Source organism: Stenella coeruleoalba (genome assembly GCF_951394435.1).
Source record: "Stenella coeruleoalba genome assembly, chromosome: 6".
Taxonomy (NCBI): Eukaryota; Metazoa; Chordata; class Mammalia; order Artiodactyla; family Delphinidae; genus Stenella; species Stenella coeruleoalba.
The window spans coordinates 84,914,124-84,936,424 of NC_137151.1; the positions used below are offsets into that span (position 1 = coordinate 84,914,124).

General features: G+C 39.0%; 2 protein-coding genes across 3 annotated transcripts in view; one reads left to right on the forward strand and one right to left on the reverse strand.

The window, feature by feature from the left end:
* Nucleotides 1-16,881, forward strand: part of GLS (glutaminase) — an 80,393-nt gene extending 63,512 nt beyond the window's left edge. The window contains exons 15-18 of the mRNA XM_079923565.1: nucleotides 9,896-9,957; nucleotides 11,072-11,148; nucleotides 11,237-11,300; nucleotides 14,058-16,881. Coding sequence (XP_079779691.1) covers nucleotides 9,896-9,957; nucleotides 11,072-11,148; nucleotides 11,237-11,300; nucleotides 14,058-14,214 — 360 coding nt within the window. The 3' untranslated portion in view covers nucleotides 14,215-16,881. The remainder of the gene's footprint in view (nucleotides 1-9,895; nucleotides 9,958-11,071; nucleotides 11,149-11,236; nucleotides 11,301-14,057) is intronic.
* A 2,646-nt stretch (nucleotides 16,882-19,527) lies between these two features.
* The window catches only part of STAT1 (signal transducer and activator of transcription 1), a 42,347-nt gene continuing 39,573 nt past the window's right edge, over nucleotides 19,528-22,301 (reverse strand). For both annotated transcript variants that reach the window (XM_079923870.1, XM_079923871.1), the window contains exon 25: nucleotides 19,528-20,684. In XM_079923870.1, coding sequence (XP_079779996.1) covers nucleotides 20,670-20,684 — 15 coding nt within the window. In that variant the 3' untranslated portion in view covers nucleotides 19,528-20,669. The remainder of the gene's footprint in view (nucleotides 20,685-22,301) is intronic.

Genomic DNA, 22,301 nt, shown 5'->3' on the forward strand with positions numbered 1-22,301 from the left:
ATTTGGGCTTAGGAACTGCAGAAGATCAGGCAAGGGGTTTTAGAGCATTTACCAGAAATTGATTTTAACAGTAGGCTTTCGAATGTACTTTATCCCCTTCCTACATAGAAGGCATGCTTTTAGGGTATTTTAGACCTAGAACGTCTTTTTCCCTTTTAGAAGCTGGTTCTACTTAAAGAACTTTCAACTAATATAGATTACACTAACAAGTGAATTTTGGGTATAATTTTGTCATGTCCATCCTCCTTACTTCACAGAAAAAAGTATTACTGATAAGAATTATAAATGTTTAAATATAGATAGGTGTAAGCAGTCTCATGATAAGGCCTAATTATGTATATATGAAATGTTATGTTGCTTTATTTTTCTGTTTTTTTAAAATATTTTTTTCTCTTGTTTAATTCTTCCATTGTTGTGTTTTATTATTTTATTTTGTTTTTTTGTCTGTGCCGCACAGCATGTGGGATCCTAGTTCCCTAACCAGGGATCGAACCCGTGGCCCCTGCAGTGGAAGCGCAGATTCTTAACAACTGGACCGCCAGGGGATTCCCTATTGCTTTATTTTTGAGGGTCTTAAAAACATCCTATTCTCCAGCAGCTTCTTGTATTATATGCGGGAGTAATATGTTCTCATAACTTGAATAGTAATCAAATTAGAACGTCTTTGAAAGCGTTTTGAAAAGTACATAGCACTAGAGAAACATATCGTTAATGTACGTGTTCTCTGTGTGTTGTCCATAAAGCACACATGTTGGAGTTTTCACAATAGAACTGTGAAATGAACATTAAAGAATGTAGAGTCTTAAGTATGGCTCTCTGGAGACCAATGAAAATGAGGGATTTTTTTTTCCTAAAAGCAATCAGTAAGGATGTATTGTGGTTGGAATAGCTGTAGAGTAGTCATGTACATGTGCCTTGCTTTGTTGTGATAGCAATATTCAGGGCATGCAAAGGAGAGACAGGTCCTTTAACCCTAAACTGAAATAATTCTGTCTCTATTGCTGCCAAAACTTTGTTTTGTTTCTCATCAGAAAGAGAAACCTATCTCTTTCAGGGAACTTGTTTATATTTCCTTATTTTAAATTTATACCACACAAGTATAGCATCTTGTAATTCCAGTGGCCCTGATCCTGATTTTTTTTTAAGTAGTGTGTACAAGCATTTGGTGACCAATTTTTTTTTCCTGTCTTCTTACTCTTTGCTTTCAGTTTCTTTGACTCTTTGGAGTTTTGTGTACTCGTCTTTTTCGTTAATAATAATCGTAAATAAGCATGACACTTTATCGTGCCAGAAGTGTGGCACCTTGTTTTCTGTCTGAACACGAATGTTAACTGATCTTCATAGAGTTTTATAAATATTTACTTGCATAAGAGAGGAAGAGAACCAGGAAGATAGGGAATATAAATAAAACTTTGATAGTTGTCAGTGCAGTACAAATACACTTAGGTCTGCCACATGGAAAAGGCACTTTTTGTTCTTCAAAGGAATAGCTGCCTTTGCCCTGCTTATTTCTCCTGTTTGCCGCTTGCTTCTTCATTAGAGTGCTGTTTGTCAGCCCACACAAAGATATGTTGTTAGCTACTTTTATACTCGGATATAAAAGGAGGGTTGCTTATGAGCCCATTGGTATCTTTAGACCATTCATTGGCATTTACCAGCAATAATATGAGCCACTGAGATAAGAAGTTTATTTGCTGCCAAGGCTGTAGCAGTCACACTTGCTCTATTCACATTAACCCAAAACTCGTATTTCATTTTTAGAGACTTAAACATAAAGAAGGAAGATACTTTCTTTTTTCCCTTTTTGGTATTGATAGGCTGAATTGAATGATTTGTTTTGTTCCCTTATTTTCTCTTCAACTAAAAAAAGCACCTCAATAGAAAATTAGTATCTCTGATTTCCCTAGAAATTGTTTCTTAGTTGCTATTTTCTGATTTTCTATCACAACATATTTTAGTCTTGGTACCATATTGGTGAGGAAATCTCATCTCGGGTTTTGTTAGGAATCTCTTGGCCCAGTGGATACTGAGTAGAGGTTGAAAGAACACTGACCCTGGCGTCAGACAGACTGCGCCTGAGCCCTCATTCTGCCACGTACCAGCACTGTTACCTTGCTCAAGTTCCTTTGAATAATAACAGGGATTTCAGTCCAGGGAGAGTAGGTGCTATATATTAGCTATTTTGTTGTAAAAAATATATAATCCTAATTATTTTGTCTTCATGGGTTGTTAGATTTCTTTGATATAATTGTGACTTCTTAGTTTAAGAGTAAGTAAATTTATTACAAATTAATGTACTCATTGAGAAATTTTGAAAATGGTAATGCTTAAGAGAGTTTATCACTTAGCTGACGGAGAGCAAAGTGCAGTGTTTGGAGCTGCCATTTTGAGGTGGTATTTTGTAAGTGAAATTTCTATACTCTCTTTTTAGAGTAAAATTTACTGTTGGATTTATTCTTCTCTACTAAAATTATAGTATGAGAACCTCCTGCATTTGTGTAGAATTTTGGAAATGTGGTCATGAAATTGCTGAACTGTTATTCCTATAAAGGATTTTCTCTAATCCTCTGATCATGTCAGTTGGATTAGTTTTGTCTATATATAGCAAGAGTCGTCCCTCGGTATCCTTGGAGATTGGTTCCAGGTTTCCTCCTTATCCCACCACAGATATTAAAATCCGAGGATGCTTACAGCCAGCCCTCTGTATTCCATATGTGGAACCCACGGGTATGGAAGGCCAACTATATATTAATAATTGGGTCTGAATAAGTCATTGGAAAGCTTAGGAACATGTGGCCTCATACTCAGACTGTCTCATCATAACTTTGTTTTGCACATCCATACAAATGTTAAACTCAGCAGTAAGGGAAAGAGAGAATATCTTTGATCACGTACATGTTGTACAGGTTTATATTTCTAACCTTGTTGGCAAGTGGTTAATCTACATTTGCTGGAAATTTAAAGTTTTTCTTTAGCTACACTATACAGGCTTGTATTTTTTAACCTGACCTTAAGAAAAATATTTATAAAAGAAGGCTGAAAATTTATTTTCATTAAAAGGCTATAAAAGGCCAAGTTGGAGGTAAGCATTTAAAACAGAATTGGATCTGGAGTGATGATGGTTTATTTAACAGATGGAGAAGAGTATCCATTCCACAGCAACAGATACCGTAGTGAGCTAGAAATGAGAGAGCAGCTTACGTCAAACTGGACATAGTAGGAACAGAAGGATGGCTTTTCAGTTACCTGCTTTTTTTCGTTAAAGCCTTTCCAAAAGGACGAATTAGTCTCTGTATGAAGACAGAAACTAATGATGAAAAACAAGGGAAACCACAGTTTTGCAGCTGGTAATAGAATTGGAAATGAAATACTTGGAGTAAAGTGTCAAGCCAATGTATCCATCTTCCCTCCCTCCCTCCCTCCCTCCCTGCCTCATCTCTCTCCTCCTCTACCTTCTCCACTCCTGTCCTCCCATATTTCCTTCCTTCCTTCCTTCCAGTATTTTGGCAAAGGATCTTTATGGATTAAAGTTAAATTGCTATTTAGTCTTTTAGTTTACTTCTATCCTTTGGATACAGTCTGAGATCTATTAAGAATTGGAAATGTATCCCAGCTACATTACTAATTCATATGCTATATGACCTTGAGCCAAGACCTTTAACCTTAGTGGTAGTAATAAATATATTTTACAGCAAGCCTGTCAAAGATGTTTAAAAACGGTTATCATTTTTTATGTTGAATTTTTCAAGGTCATTCACTATAAATTACCATAAATACAAAGTACTATGCTTATGTAATTCTAAAAATTCCTACTTGTACAGAATTGGGGTATTTGGGAGGAAGATACAAAAGATACATAAGATACAAAATTCAACTTTTAAACAGGCTCAAAATAAGTAGAATGATAGGATTGGAGAGAGGAATGTCATGTTTTAGACTTGTAAAATTGGTATAATCTATAACTGCTTCTAGCTCTTTTGGGAAAAAAAGTATGATTTTGATATGCCAAGCATGCCAGTGTTAAATGAACTCATATGAACTGTTACATTTTTGTTCCACTGTTGTCATAACTTTGTACAAATAAACTAAGATAAGGTTGTCTGGTTCTGGCAGGTTCCGATAAAGATATTTGATAAGGAAAATCTAGTAGTACTGGAAAATCTGCAAATAAAAGGAGAACTTAACATTTAATTTATAAATTTTTAGTGGCTACCTGCCCAAGTGAAGTTTCTTTTTGCTAGGCAGAGACATACATTAGACCTCAGAGTCCTTGATCTACATGGGGTACTGTTCTGCGGTATAAGCTCTGTTTCTTTGTACTGAGGAATGATTCATCAAAACACAGGCTCCATGCCTCTGGCAGCTACTGTTAGTTAACTCACTGTTTTCTGGACCCTGGCCTTCTTGACAGGTATTTCAAAATTAATATAACTCAAGTATCCATTGGGAAATTAGGAGAATGAGGCTTGATCAGTGGCTAGCACACCTACATCCTTTGCAACAGTTGGCTTGGAGTTGGATGAGTCATCTTATAGGTTGTCCTCTCCTTCAGTTTGGTTTGTCATAGCAGTCATTCCAGAGGGTGTGTCAGTTTGAGGAGTATTTATGGAACTCTTTTAACAGGCCACGAAGTGGACTGTCCCTAAGTGAAATAACACTCCATCTGCTGTCTCAAAACTGTTGAACTGTTCCATTGTCTTTCTTGGCATTCTACTCATAGCTCACTTCTTGATTTATGCAAACCTTAAAAATATAGGTGGCTACTTGCTAAAGAGGCATTCGTAGTTTTAGTTTTAAATGGTGCTTTGTGCATGTGCTGCCTCCTAGTGTTTTTCTGTCTTGGAGTGAATGACACATTTTATACTTCTCTGTGAGCTGAAACATGCTTGTGAATAAAGTGTTAGTAGTATACCCTCAAGAAATTGATTGTACCCTAAAATCAGCTTTTCTTGGGTCTCATTAATAAGGAATTTTCTTTTAGAGCTTTGGAAATAGTGAATAATTAAGTGACTAAGTGGTATATACGATATATAATAAAATATCTTCAAACTTGCTTGGTCTAAATACAGAATTTTAAAAAGGGATGTAGTTCATGCATACAGTAACTGAAATAGGTCAAGGATTTATTGCTTAGAAGGATAATATATTTTAAAGAGTAAGAACTATGGGTAGTTAATATATCAATGGTTTGCACATAAGAATTCTGGATTTCTCTTGAGTAGTGGGGGAGATAAGAAACACAAGTAAATATACCATATGTGATAGTGCCGTAGTGAGCAAATGTAATAGAGATGACTTCTGATTTAAGAGATTGGTGTAGGGCTCACAGAGAAGGGATTAAGAATAACACTGCAGTGAGAAATGGGTGGAGAAAAGGTACTTTCAGGAAATAAATAGTATGCACTATGGTTTAGTAGGAGCAGAAGGTATGTAACTGATGACTCCTTTTGGCACATGCTGTCACAAAGCACTATGTGGGTAACTGACAACAGGCTGCGTGGATAGTGAATGCTGGATGGGATGCTTGGGGGAAGGGGCTTTCAAGCTAGCCCTTGCAGGAAGGGAAGGATTTGATTAGGAATCTAGATGTTCCAAAGAAAGGAGCATAGGCACTAAGATAAAAACAAAACAAGGGTAGTGAGAGAGACCAGTTTTTTACTCTGTTGAAGTTGAGGTTTACACTGAAGAATCTTGAATGCAAGGCTAATGAATTTAAATTTTGTCAGGAATGATTTGGGGATTTTTTTTTTTTTTTTGGATACTCCCTTGCTGAGAAACCTTTAGTGGTTACAGCACCGTTTTGAGAAGATGATTAGACGTATGTGGGAAGGTTTTGGAGGGTGGAAGAAGGACTAGAAGCAGAGGCACCAGTTAGGAGGATTGAATAAATGTGGTAATGGTATTTGAAGAAGTAGAAGTCAAGGGAGGTAGAAGAATTAATAATGATTACAATTTAATCCCCAAATGCTGGTAGCAATTTGAATATTTGATGCTTCTGGGGAGAATATTGATTTAGTCAGTCAACACTGGTTAATTGAAATATAATTGACATATAACATTGTGTAAATTTAACTTGTACAGTGTGTTGATTTGAGTCAACCTATATTTAATGAGTACTTATGTGTGGTAGGCACTGTGGTTATAGTGGGGAAGAGAAAAGACAAGGTCTCTGCCCACTTGGACCGTATGTTTAGAAGGGGAGACAAGAAACGTGTGTGTGTGTGTGTGTGTGTGTGTGTGTGTGCGCGCGTGTGTGTGTGTATGTAAGTGTATATATGTCAGATAATGATAAGTCCTCTGAAGAGAAAAGCAAGATAAGGGATAAGGAGTGATGAAAAAGAGGGCGATGTTTTAGAGTCAGTGAGCTTACATTTGAGTAGAGACCTGAATGAAGTGAGGCGTGGAGGCTCCCCACTACCTGGGGAAAGAGCATCCCAGGCAGCAGCACAGCAAGTGTAGGCCCTGAGTGCCCCGAGGACCAGCAAGAAGACACACCTGCCTGGAGAGAGCCGCAAGGGGCAGAGCGGTGGGGAATGAGATGCACAATGTAACCAGGGAACAGAGCATTTAGTGTCGTGAAAGCCATGGTAAGAAGTTTGGATTTTATTCTAGGTTTCACAGAAAGTCACTGGGAGTGCCACAATCTATGTTTTCAAAAGATCCCTGTGGCAGCAGAGTTGAACAAGTGGAACAGTTAGGAGGCAGTCTGCCAGGTGAGATAAAGTGGTGACTCAGAGCCTAGGGTGATAGTGATGGAGGTGGTAAGTGGTGGGATTCCAAATATATTTTGGAAGTGGAGCAAATGCTTTTGAGCTAGATGTGGGTTGTATGAAGTAGAATGCAGGAATACTCCCAGAGGCTATATGGTCGGTTTGCGTGAATTAGAAAAAGCTAGTTCTGCCTCTTGGTGTCAGCAGACCCTCTCAGCACGTTTCTGTGAAGAGGGCTCCCTTCCTCCCATAGACATACCTGGGCGCTGGGCACCAGAGGTAGGTGAGAGGAGCACGGGCTGAGTACGCCTACTTGGCCAGGCATCCTGGTGGGGGGCTCAGTCTGTGCCATCACGTGCAGCAGCCCTGGATCATGACTCAGTTTCTGGCCTCAGCAACTGGATGAATTGCAGTGTCATCCCACAATGAGGGACTGTGCAAGAGGAGCTAACTTGGGGTGAGGGAAGGTGGTGGAAATCAAATTCTAATTCGAGCAGTGTCAAGTAGGCAGATGGACGTGGACTTTTGGAGGCCAGGCCGTTGGGGCTACAGAGAGGTTTGCTCTCTGTAGTTTGAGTTTGAAGTGACAGCATGACGAGCAAGTGGAGCTGTAGAATTAGGGTTTAGGAATAGAGATTTAGATTAAAGATGTGTATCGGGAAGTCATTCCGCCCAAAGGGATATATGAAACCTTTGAGGGAAATTACGTTGAAAAACAAGAAGTACGGAGACTGCCTTTGGGGTGTTATCAGGCAGTGGAAAGTGGGAAATGATTCTGCAAAGCAGTCAACAGGAGGAAGACCCTGGTAATCAGCATTATGGAAGACAAGGAGTGAGGGCGGGGCATGTTGGAGAGGTCAGAAAGGATCAGGGCTAAGGAAGGCTGCTGAAGCTTTTGAGGGAACTACTGAGAGGTAATAGTGGGTATGAAGGTAATTTGCAGGGAATTAAAAGTATAACCTACTTTCAGAAAACATGCACTGAAAGGGGGTAACAATGGGGTTATATATTGGTTTTTCAAAATAGGATGGTTGTGTCCTTATTAAGGCAGAGATGAGGGAACCAGTAAAGGAGGAAAGGAAGAGAATAGGTATTCAAAGCCGATGTTTTGCATAAGAGAGGAAGGAGAGATGGAAACAATTTATCATCTTAGTAAAGTTGTGGTTAGGGGTCATATGTTTTGGGGGTCACCACTGGTATTAAAGGTCTGAATAAAGTATAAAAGGGAACCAATAAGAGAAAAAATTGTCAAGCAGTGATGAGAGACCAGTTGGAAATATGGAGAATCATTTGTAATAGCCCATAGTGTTTTTCTGTGGGCCCAAGGGCATAAGGGAATTGAGAATTCCAAATTTATCCAATTTTTAAACGTTAAGGGCACCTGAAACCGTGGTTCATGACCCAGAAGAGTGCATATCAAAATCACCTGGAGACTTTTTTCAAAATATTGTATCCCCTAAAATGTGTCAAATTGAGGTGTGGGAATAGGACGACTAGAAATGGGAGGAGAGATGCTTACATACACTTTTAAAACATTCTGGGTGATTCTGTTAAACTCCCACCCGCATTGAGAAAACTGTTCTTGACTTGGGGTTAGTAGGAAAGTGACAGAGTGCAGGCTGGGCAGGAGTAGTAAAGGGTAGCCCGAAGGGAAGCTAATGGACTGAAAGATTAAGAGTAAGGCTTTTTGGAGTGATCTCAAAAATAACAGTAAGTAGCAGTAAAATTTGGGGGGTGTGCTCAGCTGGTTAAGTTCCTGTACTGCAGAACTTTTCATGTGCATACAAAAGGCTCTGTATCTCCAAGAAGGGGATTTAATATTTTAAGAAAATAGCTGATCACGGAACCCTTTTTTTCATGGCGCCTTTGTGAACTAGTTTCTGCAGAACACATTTTGAAAATGCTGAATTAGGGAAGTCCAGCAATGGTTAGTTCCAGTTCGATTTAAAAGTTCACAGGTTGTGGGAAAGGGAAGCTGTAGTGGAAAGGTAGAATGTCCAGGTTAAGATCTAGATCTTCCAGGGCTGTGGCTTTGTTTGGGGACAGCTGGGTTACTTTCCATCCCTCCAGGTAAACTGTTTTCTACCACTGAGTCCAATACCAGTTGGATCATCAGTATGAATGTTGAAGTTGCAAAGTTTAAGACAAAAGTGGGGATTTATGAAGTATTTACAAACAGTGTATGTTCAATAGTTTGGTTTCTCAAAAACAGGGTTGGATGGTCTTTATGAAAGCCGACCCAAATCCAGTGGCCTTTAGGATAACTAGCCTCTTCCTTAATTAGTGACAAGAAAGTGGATAATATCAAAAGAAGATACACTTTGAATTCTTGGAGCACTCAATGTCAGTGACTTAATATTTTGGGAGTCTATCCACTTTTTGGGCCGAGGCAGTGTCACAGGCTCTGAGAATGCCCCCATTGGTACTGCCTGGCCATTGAACTGAAGACTGCCTTTCCAGTGACGTATAGTTCACTGAAGTGTAGTAAGTTTGAGATTATTAATACTGAATGTTGTCGCTGAAGATTTCCAAAGAAGCCAGTGATTGGTGAGGACAGGGATTGTTGGCAGGGATTAGACATTTATATAGCATGACTTAGTTTTTAATAATGATGTGATGTGAATTTTATGAGTATACAAGTCAGCTCCCACCACTGAGACATACTAAATGAGAAAGGTTCCAATTTTCAGTTGCCCCAACTATGTGTGTTTCACAGGTCAGAAGTTTCCATTCTGTTGTGCCAGTTGATATCATTCCATTCCTTCCCTCATGTCTCTTTATTGTTGGATTTCCCCTCATAATCGTCTTTTTTTTTTTTTTGCTGTACGCGGGCCTCTCACTGTTGTAGCCTCTCCCATTGCGGAGCACAGGCTCAGCGGCCATGGCCCACGGGCCCAGCTGCTCCGCGGCATGTGGGATCTTCCCGGACCGGGGCACGAACCCGTGTCCCCTGCATCAGCAGGCGGACTCTCAACCACTGCGCCACCAGGGAAGCCCCATAATTGTCTATTTAAAAAGAAAAAAACACACGTGTGTTCTTTGTGATTACAGCAGTATACTTATGATAAATTTTTGTGTGTGACCCAGCTGAAGTGTTCAAACCACATGGAAGTCACCTGGTGACAGTTGTACATTCTATGTATTTATTTTCCCCTGTGGATACCTCAACTTTCTTTTCTTCACAGGTAAAGTCGGTGATAAACCTTTTGTTTGCTGCGTATACTGGAGATGTATCTGCACTTCGAAGGTATGTTAACAGGGTGGGTGAGCATATGGCTTACAGATGTTTATGAAGTTGCTTCTGGGCAAAGGGCCACTTTAAAGCTAAATAAAGTCTCACTTCCATTTCCCTCTAATAAAAATGATCCAAAGTTATATTAAGTTCCCACTTCCAGTGCCTTAGTCTCGCTGTACAGTCTTTCCTTTTCAACCTCCTATAAAAGCCCAGTCCTCTGTTTTCCCAAGTGGTAACTGTTCAATTAATCTGGCTAATTGGTATTAGTGTTTTACTGGAATTGGACAATGACTTTTCAATCCCCATCTACCCATCACTCTCCATCTTTGGAGGTGAGGGGGGGTGGGCAAATAGGGGTATTTGGTGTTCTGCAGATCCCCAGTGCTGGAAAGGTCATATAGGACTGTATACTTAACATAAGGTCTCTTGTAGAGAGTTGCAGCTGAACTTTAAGGTGGAAAATGTCTATGCTTAATTTCCACCTTCATTTTAAAGTGTGATTAGTACTTGCATCAGCAGTATTGTATTATAAACTTTAAAGCTGCTAAGAGACTAGATCTTAATTGTTCTCACAAAAAAGAAATGAAAATTATGCCCCATGAATATTTGCCAACACTACAGTGGTAATCGTCTTGTAATACATAAATGTATCAAATCAACATGTTGTATACCTTAAACTCACATACCTTTATTTCAATAAAAATGTGCACTTTATTTTTTTAATTTTAAAGTCTGATTAGTACTTGTAGACTGTAAAATGTTAAAGAATGGGAGCCTTAGTGAAAACATGTAACTTTAGTAGTTAGTTTCTTGCCCTTCCGAGGCACAAATTTAGGGTATCGTTGTGCCACCATTCTTGAGTTTTGGACAATAATGTAATGAAGCTTAATTCTGTGAGAGATGGTGAACATTTCCTCTTACCCAAAAAGAGCAAAGCTAAGGAAGAACGGTGAAGTGGCATTTACTCAAGGTGTCTGTGTACTGGTTGAACAGGGTGTCCCATTAGTGAGCCTGGTGAAGGATGACACCTTTCTCACAGGACTTTCGACTGAACTGATGGAGGAAATGTTACAAAAGTGAATTAAATTTTTTATATAATGAATAGCTATACTTAACAAATTTTCAGATTTGCTTTGTCAGCCATGGACATGGAACAGCGAGACTACGATTCTAGAACAGCACTCCATGTAGCTGCTGCAGAGGGTAATATATGAACCACTCATTTATTTATTTTTTTTCAGACTTAATTTCTACTTAATACTAAAACCTGCTTGTTTTGTTTTCGATGTAGGTCATGTTGAAGTTGTTAAATTTTTGCTGGAAGCCTGCAAAGTAAATCCTTTCCCCAAGGACAGGTGAGCCGTTAAGTTACTTTCTAACATGTAATTGGCAAGCCAGTGTTTTATCATACAGGGCTCTAATAGTTAGATGGTGGTATATTCAAATCCACTATGTATATGTTGGAGTCATTATTGAACTTGCTATGGAGCCTTATAAAGGCAGCCAACAAAACCTTGTTTCTGTTCAGTAGATCGTTCTCTCTCCTATATCCTCTTTCTTACCTAAGGAAGTTCTCTTAGAATTTTCTTGGTTAGTCTGTCAGTCATTGTATTGTATGAAGAGAACAATTCCTGTTGTCTGGAAAGATAAAATAGGAATTTTATCCTCATGGGCCTTTTGACTACACAGGGTAGACAAGATAAACATTTGCAGGGGCATATGAAATATGTGTAAGGAGATTACTGTTACAGACCTCTAAAATGGATATATTGGAGTTTGTTGAAATTCCTGGATTTGGTTGGAGTCAGTTTTAGAAAGCTTCATGGAAGTTGAATTTTAACCAGTGCTTCGGGGAAGAGATGAGATTTGAGGGCACAGAAGGAAGAGAAGGGCACTCCAGACAGAGTGGGAGAAATATGCCTGGAATATGTTCTGCTCCTCTCCTCTCCCTTCTGGTCCACATGGAAAATTGACATTCATCCTGCGGTAAAATACTGTTCACAAAGTGGATAGCCAAGGGAGGGGTAAGAGTGCAGCTTACATATATGCATATGCTTAAAGTAAAGCCTGTACTAATATACTGGCATGTTATATAACTGGAGTTACATAACTGGATGAGTCAGTGAGTAATGAGAATAAAGGTTTAGAAGAACGGAAAAAAAATATTTGGTGGGAGAGGTTTGATACTTATGATTAGGAGTTTGGGTATTTGAGGACAATTTGAAGTACGTTTGGAGCAAGTTGATTATTCTCTAGCTATTAGATCTTTCTGTTTTAGTAAGGTTTTACTGTTTTTTAAATTAGTGGTTTGGGTTTTATTAGCTCAGCTTGCAAGATATGCAGAAAAGTTATGGCATCAGTGTCTGAAAACTGTTAGCAATTTTGTAAGTACGGTAACACTTTGATTACCTAAAATCATGATCTTTATTGGCAATATTCTAAAACCTCATGTTAGGGTGACAATTCTCCCTTTTATCCTCAAATGTAATGCCCATACCAGCTCTTTCTAGAGCAAGAAACTGAAGAGAGTGTTTTCCCCTGCCCCTAGTATTTATAATCCCAAGTAAAACGCTATTTACAGGCTGGAAATATTTACTGTGCTTTGCATGTTGAAGGATCAAAATGTTTTGTTGTGGTTTTTGCCTTAAATTGGCCCCTAGGAATGTGAAAGCAGAAACACCCATCTGAGAGGCAAAAGTTAGCTCAGTAACTAACTTGGTAACTGAGTATTCATGATTTGAGAATGTAAGCTAGACCAACACGTCTTCTTTCTCTATTTCATAGAATCAGTGTCACCTCAAATTGTAAAATAGGCTTGAGCAGATTTAGTGTATACTTTAGAGCTGATACTTTGCATTACTTCACGGAAAAGAAGCGTTGTAAAAAAAAAGATAACTTGCAGTTAACATTCAGTTTTTCCAGAAAGACAGATAATTACATGCTGTAGATGATTGAAAAGTCACCCCACCTCCCGGTTTCAGGCCACTGACTCCCTAACTTAATGAAGGCCAATGTAGAAGTAAAGGGCAACTTAATTCAGCAGTTTTTTGAGAAGCACAGAGATACACGTAAAATGTTACTTACCTGATTTTAAAAATTAAGAACAGGTTACCAAACTTCATTCAAAAATATTTTTTAAATGAGATTGTTTTAAAAACCTTTGAGTTCCATATTGGGGCCCCACTGAGAAGGTAAAAGGTTAAGAACAAAGAAAGAAGGAAAACCAGAAGCTGGTGAGAGTGGCATGTGAAAAAGTGGAGTCAGAGAGCCTGGCAGCCATGGAGAAGTTAAGTGACATAGAGAGTGGATGAGAAGAGAAGCTTAATAGTTTGTGAAGTACTAGGGAGCTAATTATCATGCTCTGTCATTTACTTGGGTTGTGCTTTACAGTGCTGGCTCCTCTTTCAAAAGGCTAATTAGCTGATTAACCACTGCTGGCAACTCTTCCTTTCTTCTTATCTCCAGTCTTCATCTAGATGACTAAAGAGCACAGCTCAGAAACACACTTCCCAGGGAAAGGGTAGTTGTTCTTCTGGTTGTGCAGTGGTCCAATTGAGCCCCTGGAGTCCCATCCTTACCACAGATGAAGAAAATGTCAGTTCCTCTGAGGCCAGTCTTGCTCCTCCAAAGTGTATTTGAGCCCTAATAAGATCGTGGTTATTACCAGACTTCTGAGATTTACTGTGATTTTTACATTGACAGGAACACACATTTTCTACCAAAGGCTAGGGTGATAGATGCTATAGAGCTGATTTTTCTTTGAACATTCTATTTAAAGAATGATCCTTGGGGCTTTCCATGAAGTTAAAGTTTAGAAATACTAGAGTCTATCTTATCTGTTAACACTAGAACTTCCCATTCATAAGCACTTAGATAATGTGAACAAGACCCTTTTGCAGAAGGTAGTTTTCTCTTCCTCCCCATATCCCAAGTTGTCTCCAAGACCACTTTTTGGATTATAAATCCCTTTCTGCATTTCTTCAATGTACTATTGCGTAAACAGCTAAATTTGAATGGCCCTTTAACCGGCATTTAAAATCTAAGAATGCTGGATTATCATCTTTGTACAGAAATTATCTAATGACCCAGTCCATGCTGTGCTACTTGTTTAGGTGGAATAACACTCCCATGGATGAAGCGCTGCACTTTGGACACCATGATGTATTTAAAATCCTGCAGGAATACCAAGTCCAGTACACGCCTCAAGGAGATTCCGACAATGGAAAGGAGAACCAAACCGTCCATAAGAATCTGGATGGATTGTTGTAATGGTCTTAAGCCCAAGATTTAAATCACTTACCTATTTAATTGTGGAAAATGATTATGAAGAACATGTGTATTTCTATCTGGTAGTGATGTATATTTTACAACATTTGTCATTTCAGTGTTACTGGAGTTTTCTTCATTGTGCACACAGGACAAATCTGATCTCTTTGGGAAAAAATAGAAATAAAACAATCTCCCTCCATAATGTGAGCAATATTTACCTCGCGCATTGTATAATTTGATGTAAAAGAAACAGTTACCAATGCTAGCTTAACTGTGTAGTCTTCGTGATTTATTTTTGTGTATTTTGTGACTTTTCAATTTATGGTGATGATCTGCTGATATGCATTTATAAATTAAACTCTGTTGTACAGTCTGTCCAAATGGGTCAAGGCTGCCTTTAGAAGCAAAACTGTGGGATTTTCATGACTTCAAATATGTATTTAGTTTGAGTGTTTGAACAGTTATATGCACTTATGGTTATGTGTTTGTTTGAAATACCGCCTGTCACCCTAGGTTCATGATGTGACTCTTTAAAAATTATAATAGTTAATAACTATTAGTAGGACAGACCAATTCTGACTAGATTTTATCAGGGAATCTGTTTAAGATATGTTTGGTGATCAAAACAATGTGTGAATGTAGTTAAAATAATTTTTGAAATAATTTCCTTTTTCTATATCCCCTTAGACCAGCCTCTCTTCCCAGATGTTTAGCTATTTGCCTCTTTCCTTTAGCTGGGAAAGCGGGTGCTGGCATACTATGCAGTTTTCATGTTTTCCACAATAAATCAGAAAACGCCTCATGGACCTGGCATCCGAGCTGTGACTCTGCCATTTGTCTATAGGAGATGAACCAGAGACAAATTACTAAGCTAAGTACAAATTAGTCAAATTTATCGGCCAATAAAAGCAAGGGATGTGCTACTTCAGCTCTTTAAGAAGATATTTTTTAGCTTTCAGGATCAAGATAAATTCAGAAGTGCTCTAAGCTACCAAAGTTATTATGAAGGTATGGGAACGGCTACAAATAACATTTGTTTTTAAACCTGTCATTAAGGGTCTGCATCAAGATATTTGTTCTATTTGGGGGATCACTAGATCACTCCAGTTTTCTCCTGATTTTCTACCATGTATTTTTTGTGGACTTTAGAGTTAATAATAAGAAAAGGCCATTTCATTTTAAATCGAGACCCATCGTTTGTCTTGCAGAGGAACTGCACACATACGTTATCCTGTCATACTCAGAGGTAAAAGGGTATGTTAATAAGGACTTCTGATATTAAGCACACACACAGGCACACACACACACACACACACACACACAAATGGACTTCTTTGAAGCTGTGTTTAATGAAATGTGCAGAACCCTCAACTACATGAATGCTGGTTGTTTTATTAATATAGCAAATTCCTTTTTTTTTTTTTCCTTTTCTATCAGCACACACTCTGCTTCCAAGCTTTATCGTGCCTAATGGCTCCTTTCCCACTCCAGCAGCCTCCAAGTGTTTTGATTATTGCTTCCAGTCTAAATCAGTGACTTCAGCCATTGCCCCCTTATTAACCTAGACGTGTTCTTTTGGTGGAACACGGCCGGTGTTCCTTAACTGCGCTGCATCAGGCATGAAGCCATTCTCGTGTGTGTGCTTCTGTGGGGAGTATGGTGGGTGGGTGTCCAGCCCTGCTGCTGTGTTCCTGCCTCATGGATCTACCAAGACATGCAGACAGGTGGTATATGTAAAACGCTGCAGAGGAACAGCATTATTCCCAAAGATATTATGGGGTAGACACTCTTTAATAGAAATCAACTGAAATAACTGCTCCAACAGCAGCTTGTTCTGTGTGATTTAAATGAAACATTAAGATGGTTCAATTACACAGCTTAAAGATTACCAATGATTCTGAGGCTTTTCTCTAATAAAAAGAGGTTCTAACTATTATTTGGGAACAAAGAGTTTTCATCTTTTCTCAGATCGTAACTATTTTGTGAAATCTTTGTGGTTTAGTTAAATGTGCCCTTATTTACCCATGAGGTTATTTATGACTGTACACTGGTTCCTGTTCTGGCTGTTTGCTGTTGGCTGGTGATAATAATGAGTACATTTGATTTCAATGCTTTTAACTGTGCTGTTCACTGCTGCCATCAGTATACTCCAAAGATCTCTCTGTTTGGGCTTTAGGATCATATGTGCTTTTTCTGTACCACAGAGCTCTATATGGTGGTGTTTATTTAAAGCTTTGTATATACTGTTGTTTTTGCTGGTCTCAGTTCTAATTATCACCTCATCTTTGAGTGTAATGTGCTGTACCCCACTGCTGCCCCACACTGCCCTTTAGCTGCAGAGCTGGATTAGCTATCAACCGTTCAATGCTGTTACCTGCTTGGCAGGGACTGAATGACCTGATGTTGGATTTAGATTCTTCCTGGGGATTGTACAGCTATGAATGTATTTGCTTCCAGAACCTCCCAAAGTGAATCTAATCTTAAAACTGTAAGTTGTAAGTATTCTGAAATTGGAAAATATTTATTTTAAATGAAATTAGGTAGTGTTGCTTTTTACAGCTTAATAAATACATGTATCAGAAAGAACTGAAAATGAATTTTTTTAAACGTTTCCTCACATCACTGGGTTGGGAACTCCACTGAACACAGGAACTATGTCGAGGCATTTTTAATGCCTTCTGTGGACCAGGTACTATGCACGGTGTCCAGTGGGGTTACCTCAATGAGTAAGATGAAAATTCTGTAAGCAGTTCATCCCTGAAGGTGAGAAGACAGGCAGGCATGTGTCTAGTCCTCTTAGAAGCTAACACTATCCTTTTACAGTTAGGAGGTGCTCAGTAAATATCTGCTGCATTGAATCTTGCACTAGGAGGGTTCTAACCTCCTTCAATGAGAAGAGAAGGTATTTCACAAAAGTCTTGACATCTATTTGTGGAGCTGCCACACTGGGGTCTGCATACAACAAGCTGGTAATGGCAGCTCCCACCTGGTCCATGGGTGTGTGAAATGGCATTCACTCCCAATGCCAGAAACCTCTGGTTTAGGGTTAGCATACGGTTTTCTAACCACAGAGAAGGTACATGAACACCACGTATACCATGGCTGTCCATTTTCAACGAAGTTGTTTGTCACAAAGTAATTTGCTTTGCTATAGCAGTCAAACGTGTTTATTTGTCTGTATTACTGACATTTTAGAACTGGAAGAGATATCCAAAATCTCTCATCTAATCTTCTCACCCTTTCGTAGATGAATGCCATTACTTTGAAATTGTGTAGATTTCTGTATACCCTTTAAACCCTTTAAATTATTTGTAGCTTTTGGCCATGTTTGCTTCACGAAAGCTTTCTTAAGTTTTAATAGGTAAGATGTTTGTACCAGAACATACGATCCAGTATCTCAGAACATCTTAAGTTCCACCAAAGCAGAGATCTTTGTCTGTTTTAGTTTACCGACTTCGTTTCCCAACCATCTGGAATAGTGCCTGGCTCATGGCAGGTGCTCTCTATATATCTGGTGAACTAATACATGAATGAATCTTAACTAACCAAAGAAGCCACTTGAGTTAAGGACCCCTTACTCTGGGCACAGCATCCCAGTTCAAAAAGTAGGTACCAGAGCTTTCAAAACAACTTCTAGTTTTTTCCTGGGGTAATCAGATGTGAAAGGAGTGCTTTGTTCAATTAAGACTTAATATCCCATTTCAGCTTACAGGCAACAAATAGACTTCCATCACTGAATGCTGACTAAATAGCAAAATCTATTTATTGCCATCTCAGAAGACACTTTCCTGAAAAGGGAGAAATCTGTCCTGAGTGGTGCATAAAAGTCCTAGGCTTATAAAACCCCATACCAGAAATACTCTTAAAACACACAAACATCCCTTAGCCAGAATCTATTTAGTGACTTCTTACAATGATCAATTATATAGAAATACAAACATACCGGCTAGGCAGGGCGTTATCTACTTCACTCCCTGGAGAAATACAACTCTTCATGTTCGTTATGAAGAAACTTTATATTTCCTAGATGTAAATACTGTAGATAGGGAGGTGAGAACAGTCATATTTGCTATGAGGCCAGAATTCAAGCTTATACCACTATTCCCTGATAGCTCATCGAACAACAGTTGCATTTAACCTGCCAGACTTACATCTAACTTGCCAATTCTTTTATTTTACTATTTTTTTCCAGCACACAATGCCTTTTACTTTGAGAAGGGCACAGCTTTCTAGCTTATAACACTTTTGGAGAAAAGAATGGCAGCTTTTTGTGTGGGTGTAGTAACTTCTCAGAAAGTAAAACCTCACCTCATCAAGGAGGTGTGGAGTTTAGATGCTGCTATGGACACCATACAGAGTCCCATTTTACATGTATTTTAAAATTAAAAACTTGCATTATAGCAGTACTGAAATTCACTTTAAAATAAATGCCAAATTATTTCTGCATTTGGAGGCAGCTCTGGTGGTCACCAAGACCAAAGGACTTTCGTTTGTTTGCTATTTATGGTACTCATTATAGCTTGTTTCAATAATGTTTCCTCTGATCTCTTCCACCAACCTATCTTAATCTCGGTAAGAAAGGGTAACACTTAGGAAAACGGTATTAATCGTGTTTAAAAATAAGGACTGATATATTTTTATGCTTAATCATAAGACAAGATAAGAAAAACATCGAACCTACACATAATGCCAGTAACTTTTTAAATCTTTATATAAAATGTCTGTAAGAGACTAACTTTATAATTTTAATACTTTTTAAAAGTAAACAAAGTCTCTTGACTGGTGCAGTAAAATGAAACTATGCCAAAGCATTCTTAGAGGGCAAAAATATACCAAATAGTTAAATATTAGCAATTAGGAACAATTTAACTGTCATCTTTGTTCCTTCATCATTTCAATTTAAAAAGTCAACGCAAACCCAGTCAGGTTGATGTCAATCATCTTATGTAAAATCTGAGAGGAGGCCTTGATTTGTGTTTAATACCAAGGAAAGTACCATGTGCATATTATATTTAATGCAGTACCTATACTTTAGCTTTAATTTTGAGATAGACTTCAAGGAAACTTTATTCCCACCAGAAAAATACAGTATTTACCTAACAGTATGATTGTGGTGGTGACAGTAGAAAAATAAGATGCACCTGCAGACAGCAGTTTGTGAATGTTATCTAGAAGAACCCTGTCAAACCCACTCCCTAAACCACTTTTTTGCATGTCAGTGCTAATGAAGGGACGAGGTAAGTAACACAACACACTTCACAAAACATCATCCAGTCCAAAAAGGGTCTAGAAAAAGCACAAGAGAGACAGTGGAACCATTTGCAATGTATTTGTGAGAGAAACACATTCATCAGTGAAAGATACACAATTCTCAATGCAGTTACACAGGATGAGTTTTCAAATTATCTGATTCTCATAATCTCTGGTTAATGATTTGTCCGTTACTATTTTCTCTTCTCAATTTGAAAATTTTATGACTAAGACTAAATACCAGCTAAAAACAATAAAGACAAGTGAACCCACTTAAGAAACATGCAATAAATTTCGGAGTTTGTCTACATCTACAATTAATTTCAACTTTTTGAAAAATAACAGGATTTACCTTAAGAGAGCTGTTAATAGTTTGGCTCCCTTGACAGAACTGTGAAGACAATTTCATTTACTAGTGACCGTGATGGAGGCAGAATATATTCAGCTTTGGATATTAAAGTTTAAACGGAAAACACTACTCACGAATTGGGAAAGTTTACTTCCTTCCCTTTGATATTAGCCAGTATCATGAAGCCATAACAAAGAGAAAAACTAATTCTCCCGAGAGAGAATTTGTCTCTAGCTTTCAATGGCTAGTGTGGAAGATATAATAAAGAACACAACTTTTATCCTCTGCCCAGATACGGGATGGCTACCTTCAATAAAGAGGTGATGTAATTCTGTGTAAACTTAACTTTGCACTGTTTCATAGGCAAACCACTGGAAAACTTCTAGCCACATTTAAAGCAGAGAGAACAAATAAGAATTCTCCAGAAGAGAAATATGCCAATCCTGCATGAAGCAGTTGCCTAAATAACCGTGTGATCTACCCAACCACCTATAACAATTGAGCACTGACTCTAGGCATGGCATTTGCTAGATGCTGCTAAATATTTGACCTTTCCCAAAGGACTCTCATTCTAGTTCTGATGCTTTTGGTATATCTGGATGTTTTTTATTTGTAAAACCCACTCTGTGGAGAGGGCCTTTCAATTTTACCTTCAGTAAGATGCATGAAGCCCTTCAGAGTAACAGATGTTTCTGAATTAGGGAAAAATCCACTTGCTACCAACAGGTTGCAGCGAATTTGTTGGCCTTTCTTTTGTTTCCCTAGAAACACAGGATGTGAAGGAACAGAGTAGCAGGAGGGAGTCACAGGTGGGAAGGAAAAATGTCACCAGAGAAGATGAGAAAAATTCATGCTCTTATACTGCATTCATCTGTAAAAAGAAAATGTGGTTACATTATTACACTGCTCTTGTAAAACGCAGACTCATATATTTAACATTACTTGTGTGTTCTACAATGGAGTAGTAGAAAGACACATCCCCCGGCAAAAAACCACCATGGAATTAGAGGGCCTTCAGCATGTGCTATCCTTTCTCCTGGACTAATAGAGACCTTTTATGTCACCTAAGCTGATGGATTATTACTCTGCAGCCTGCTGGCTTAATTCTGTCCATTCATCCAAACTGCATAAAGCTTTCTGCTGTTATGCAAGTCTGGGGACAGAGCAACGTGGCAAATCTGCTCATGCAAAACAAGAGTGAGGCAATGCTGAGCTGTATGCCAGAGGGAGAGAGGGATTTGGGGGAAATGATGAATTTTCCTTAAAGGCCACTCAGCAGGAATAACAAACGAATGAGTTTCACGTAGAGGCTAGAGAAGTAGAATCATCAGAAACCCCTCCACCTCCCCCAGCAGGGCCCTTCGGAGGCAGTGAATTGCTCATCCAAAGGACACCGGCCTGCCACCGACTTCCTATCTTACTTCCATGCTGGGCTCTCCCCTTAGACCAGGTGCTCTCGACCAGGGGTGATTCTGTCCTCTGGCAACATCTGGAGACATTTTGGATTGTCATGACCGGGTGTGGAGGTGTGTGTGCTACTGGCATCTAGCGAGTAGGGGCCAGGGATGCTGCTATACATTCCGCAACGCATAGCACGGCCCCATAACAGAGAATCATTCAGACCCAAAACACCGACAGCAACACAGCTCTAGACTACAAGCCTCTTGAGAACCGAGTCCTTTTTTTTTTTTAATCCCGAGTACTCAATAGTGGGTGGTACATAGTGGGCTCTTAGGAAAATATTTTGGATTGAAAAGCACAATGAAGGTTTTGCCCCTATGTTTCCGTCTGGCTGAGAGTAAAATACGTAAAGATGGTGGTCTTCAGAGAGAGAGAGAGAGAAAGCAAGCGACCCTGGATTCAAATCCTGTCACTGTCTCTTACCAGCTGTGTGACCAGTCATGTTACTTAACCTCTAAATCCCAAGGTCCTCATCTATTCAAAGGAGACTGATAGGCTCTAACAGATAGATTTGTTGAAAGGATTAAATTATACAGCATATGTAAAATGCTTAGTAGACTAGATGGAAATAGCAGACAATTAATACGTGTTATTTAATATTTATCATTAAATTATTATCAGCTTTGTCCAAGCTTTGCCCAAAGGCCTCTAGGAGAGGAGACTGGTTCTCATGCTGTCCCAGAGGAAGAAGTTTACTGTACAGGGAAGCCAGACTAAACAAGCACTGAAGCCAGGCTACAGAAAACACTGGTGCTCTGTCTCTCAGGAGCCTGCGGTCCTCCTGCTCCTGAGGCGGCACCAGGCGCTGGCCCCAGGGCCCCCCGGTCCAGAGCTGCAACCTCCAGACATGGCCGAAACCAGCCAGCTCCTCGAAAGGTCTATTTCAGAGCACAAGCCCTAACTCCAAGAGTGGATGGATGCGGAAAGGAAATCGTGGCCTAGGCTGAGGACAATTTGGGACAGACAAGGTGGAGTCCACCCAATTCGGAGACTAATCCAACTTTAATTTTGTCTAACCAGTGCTGTG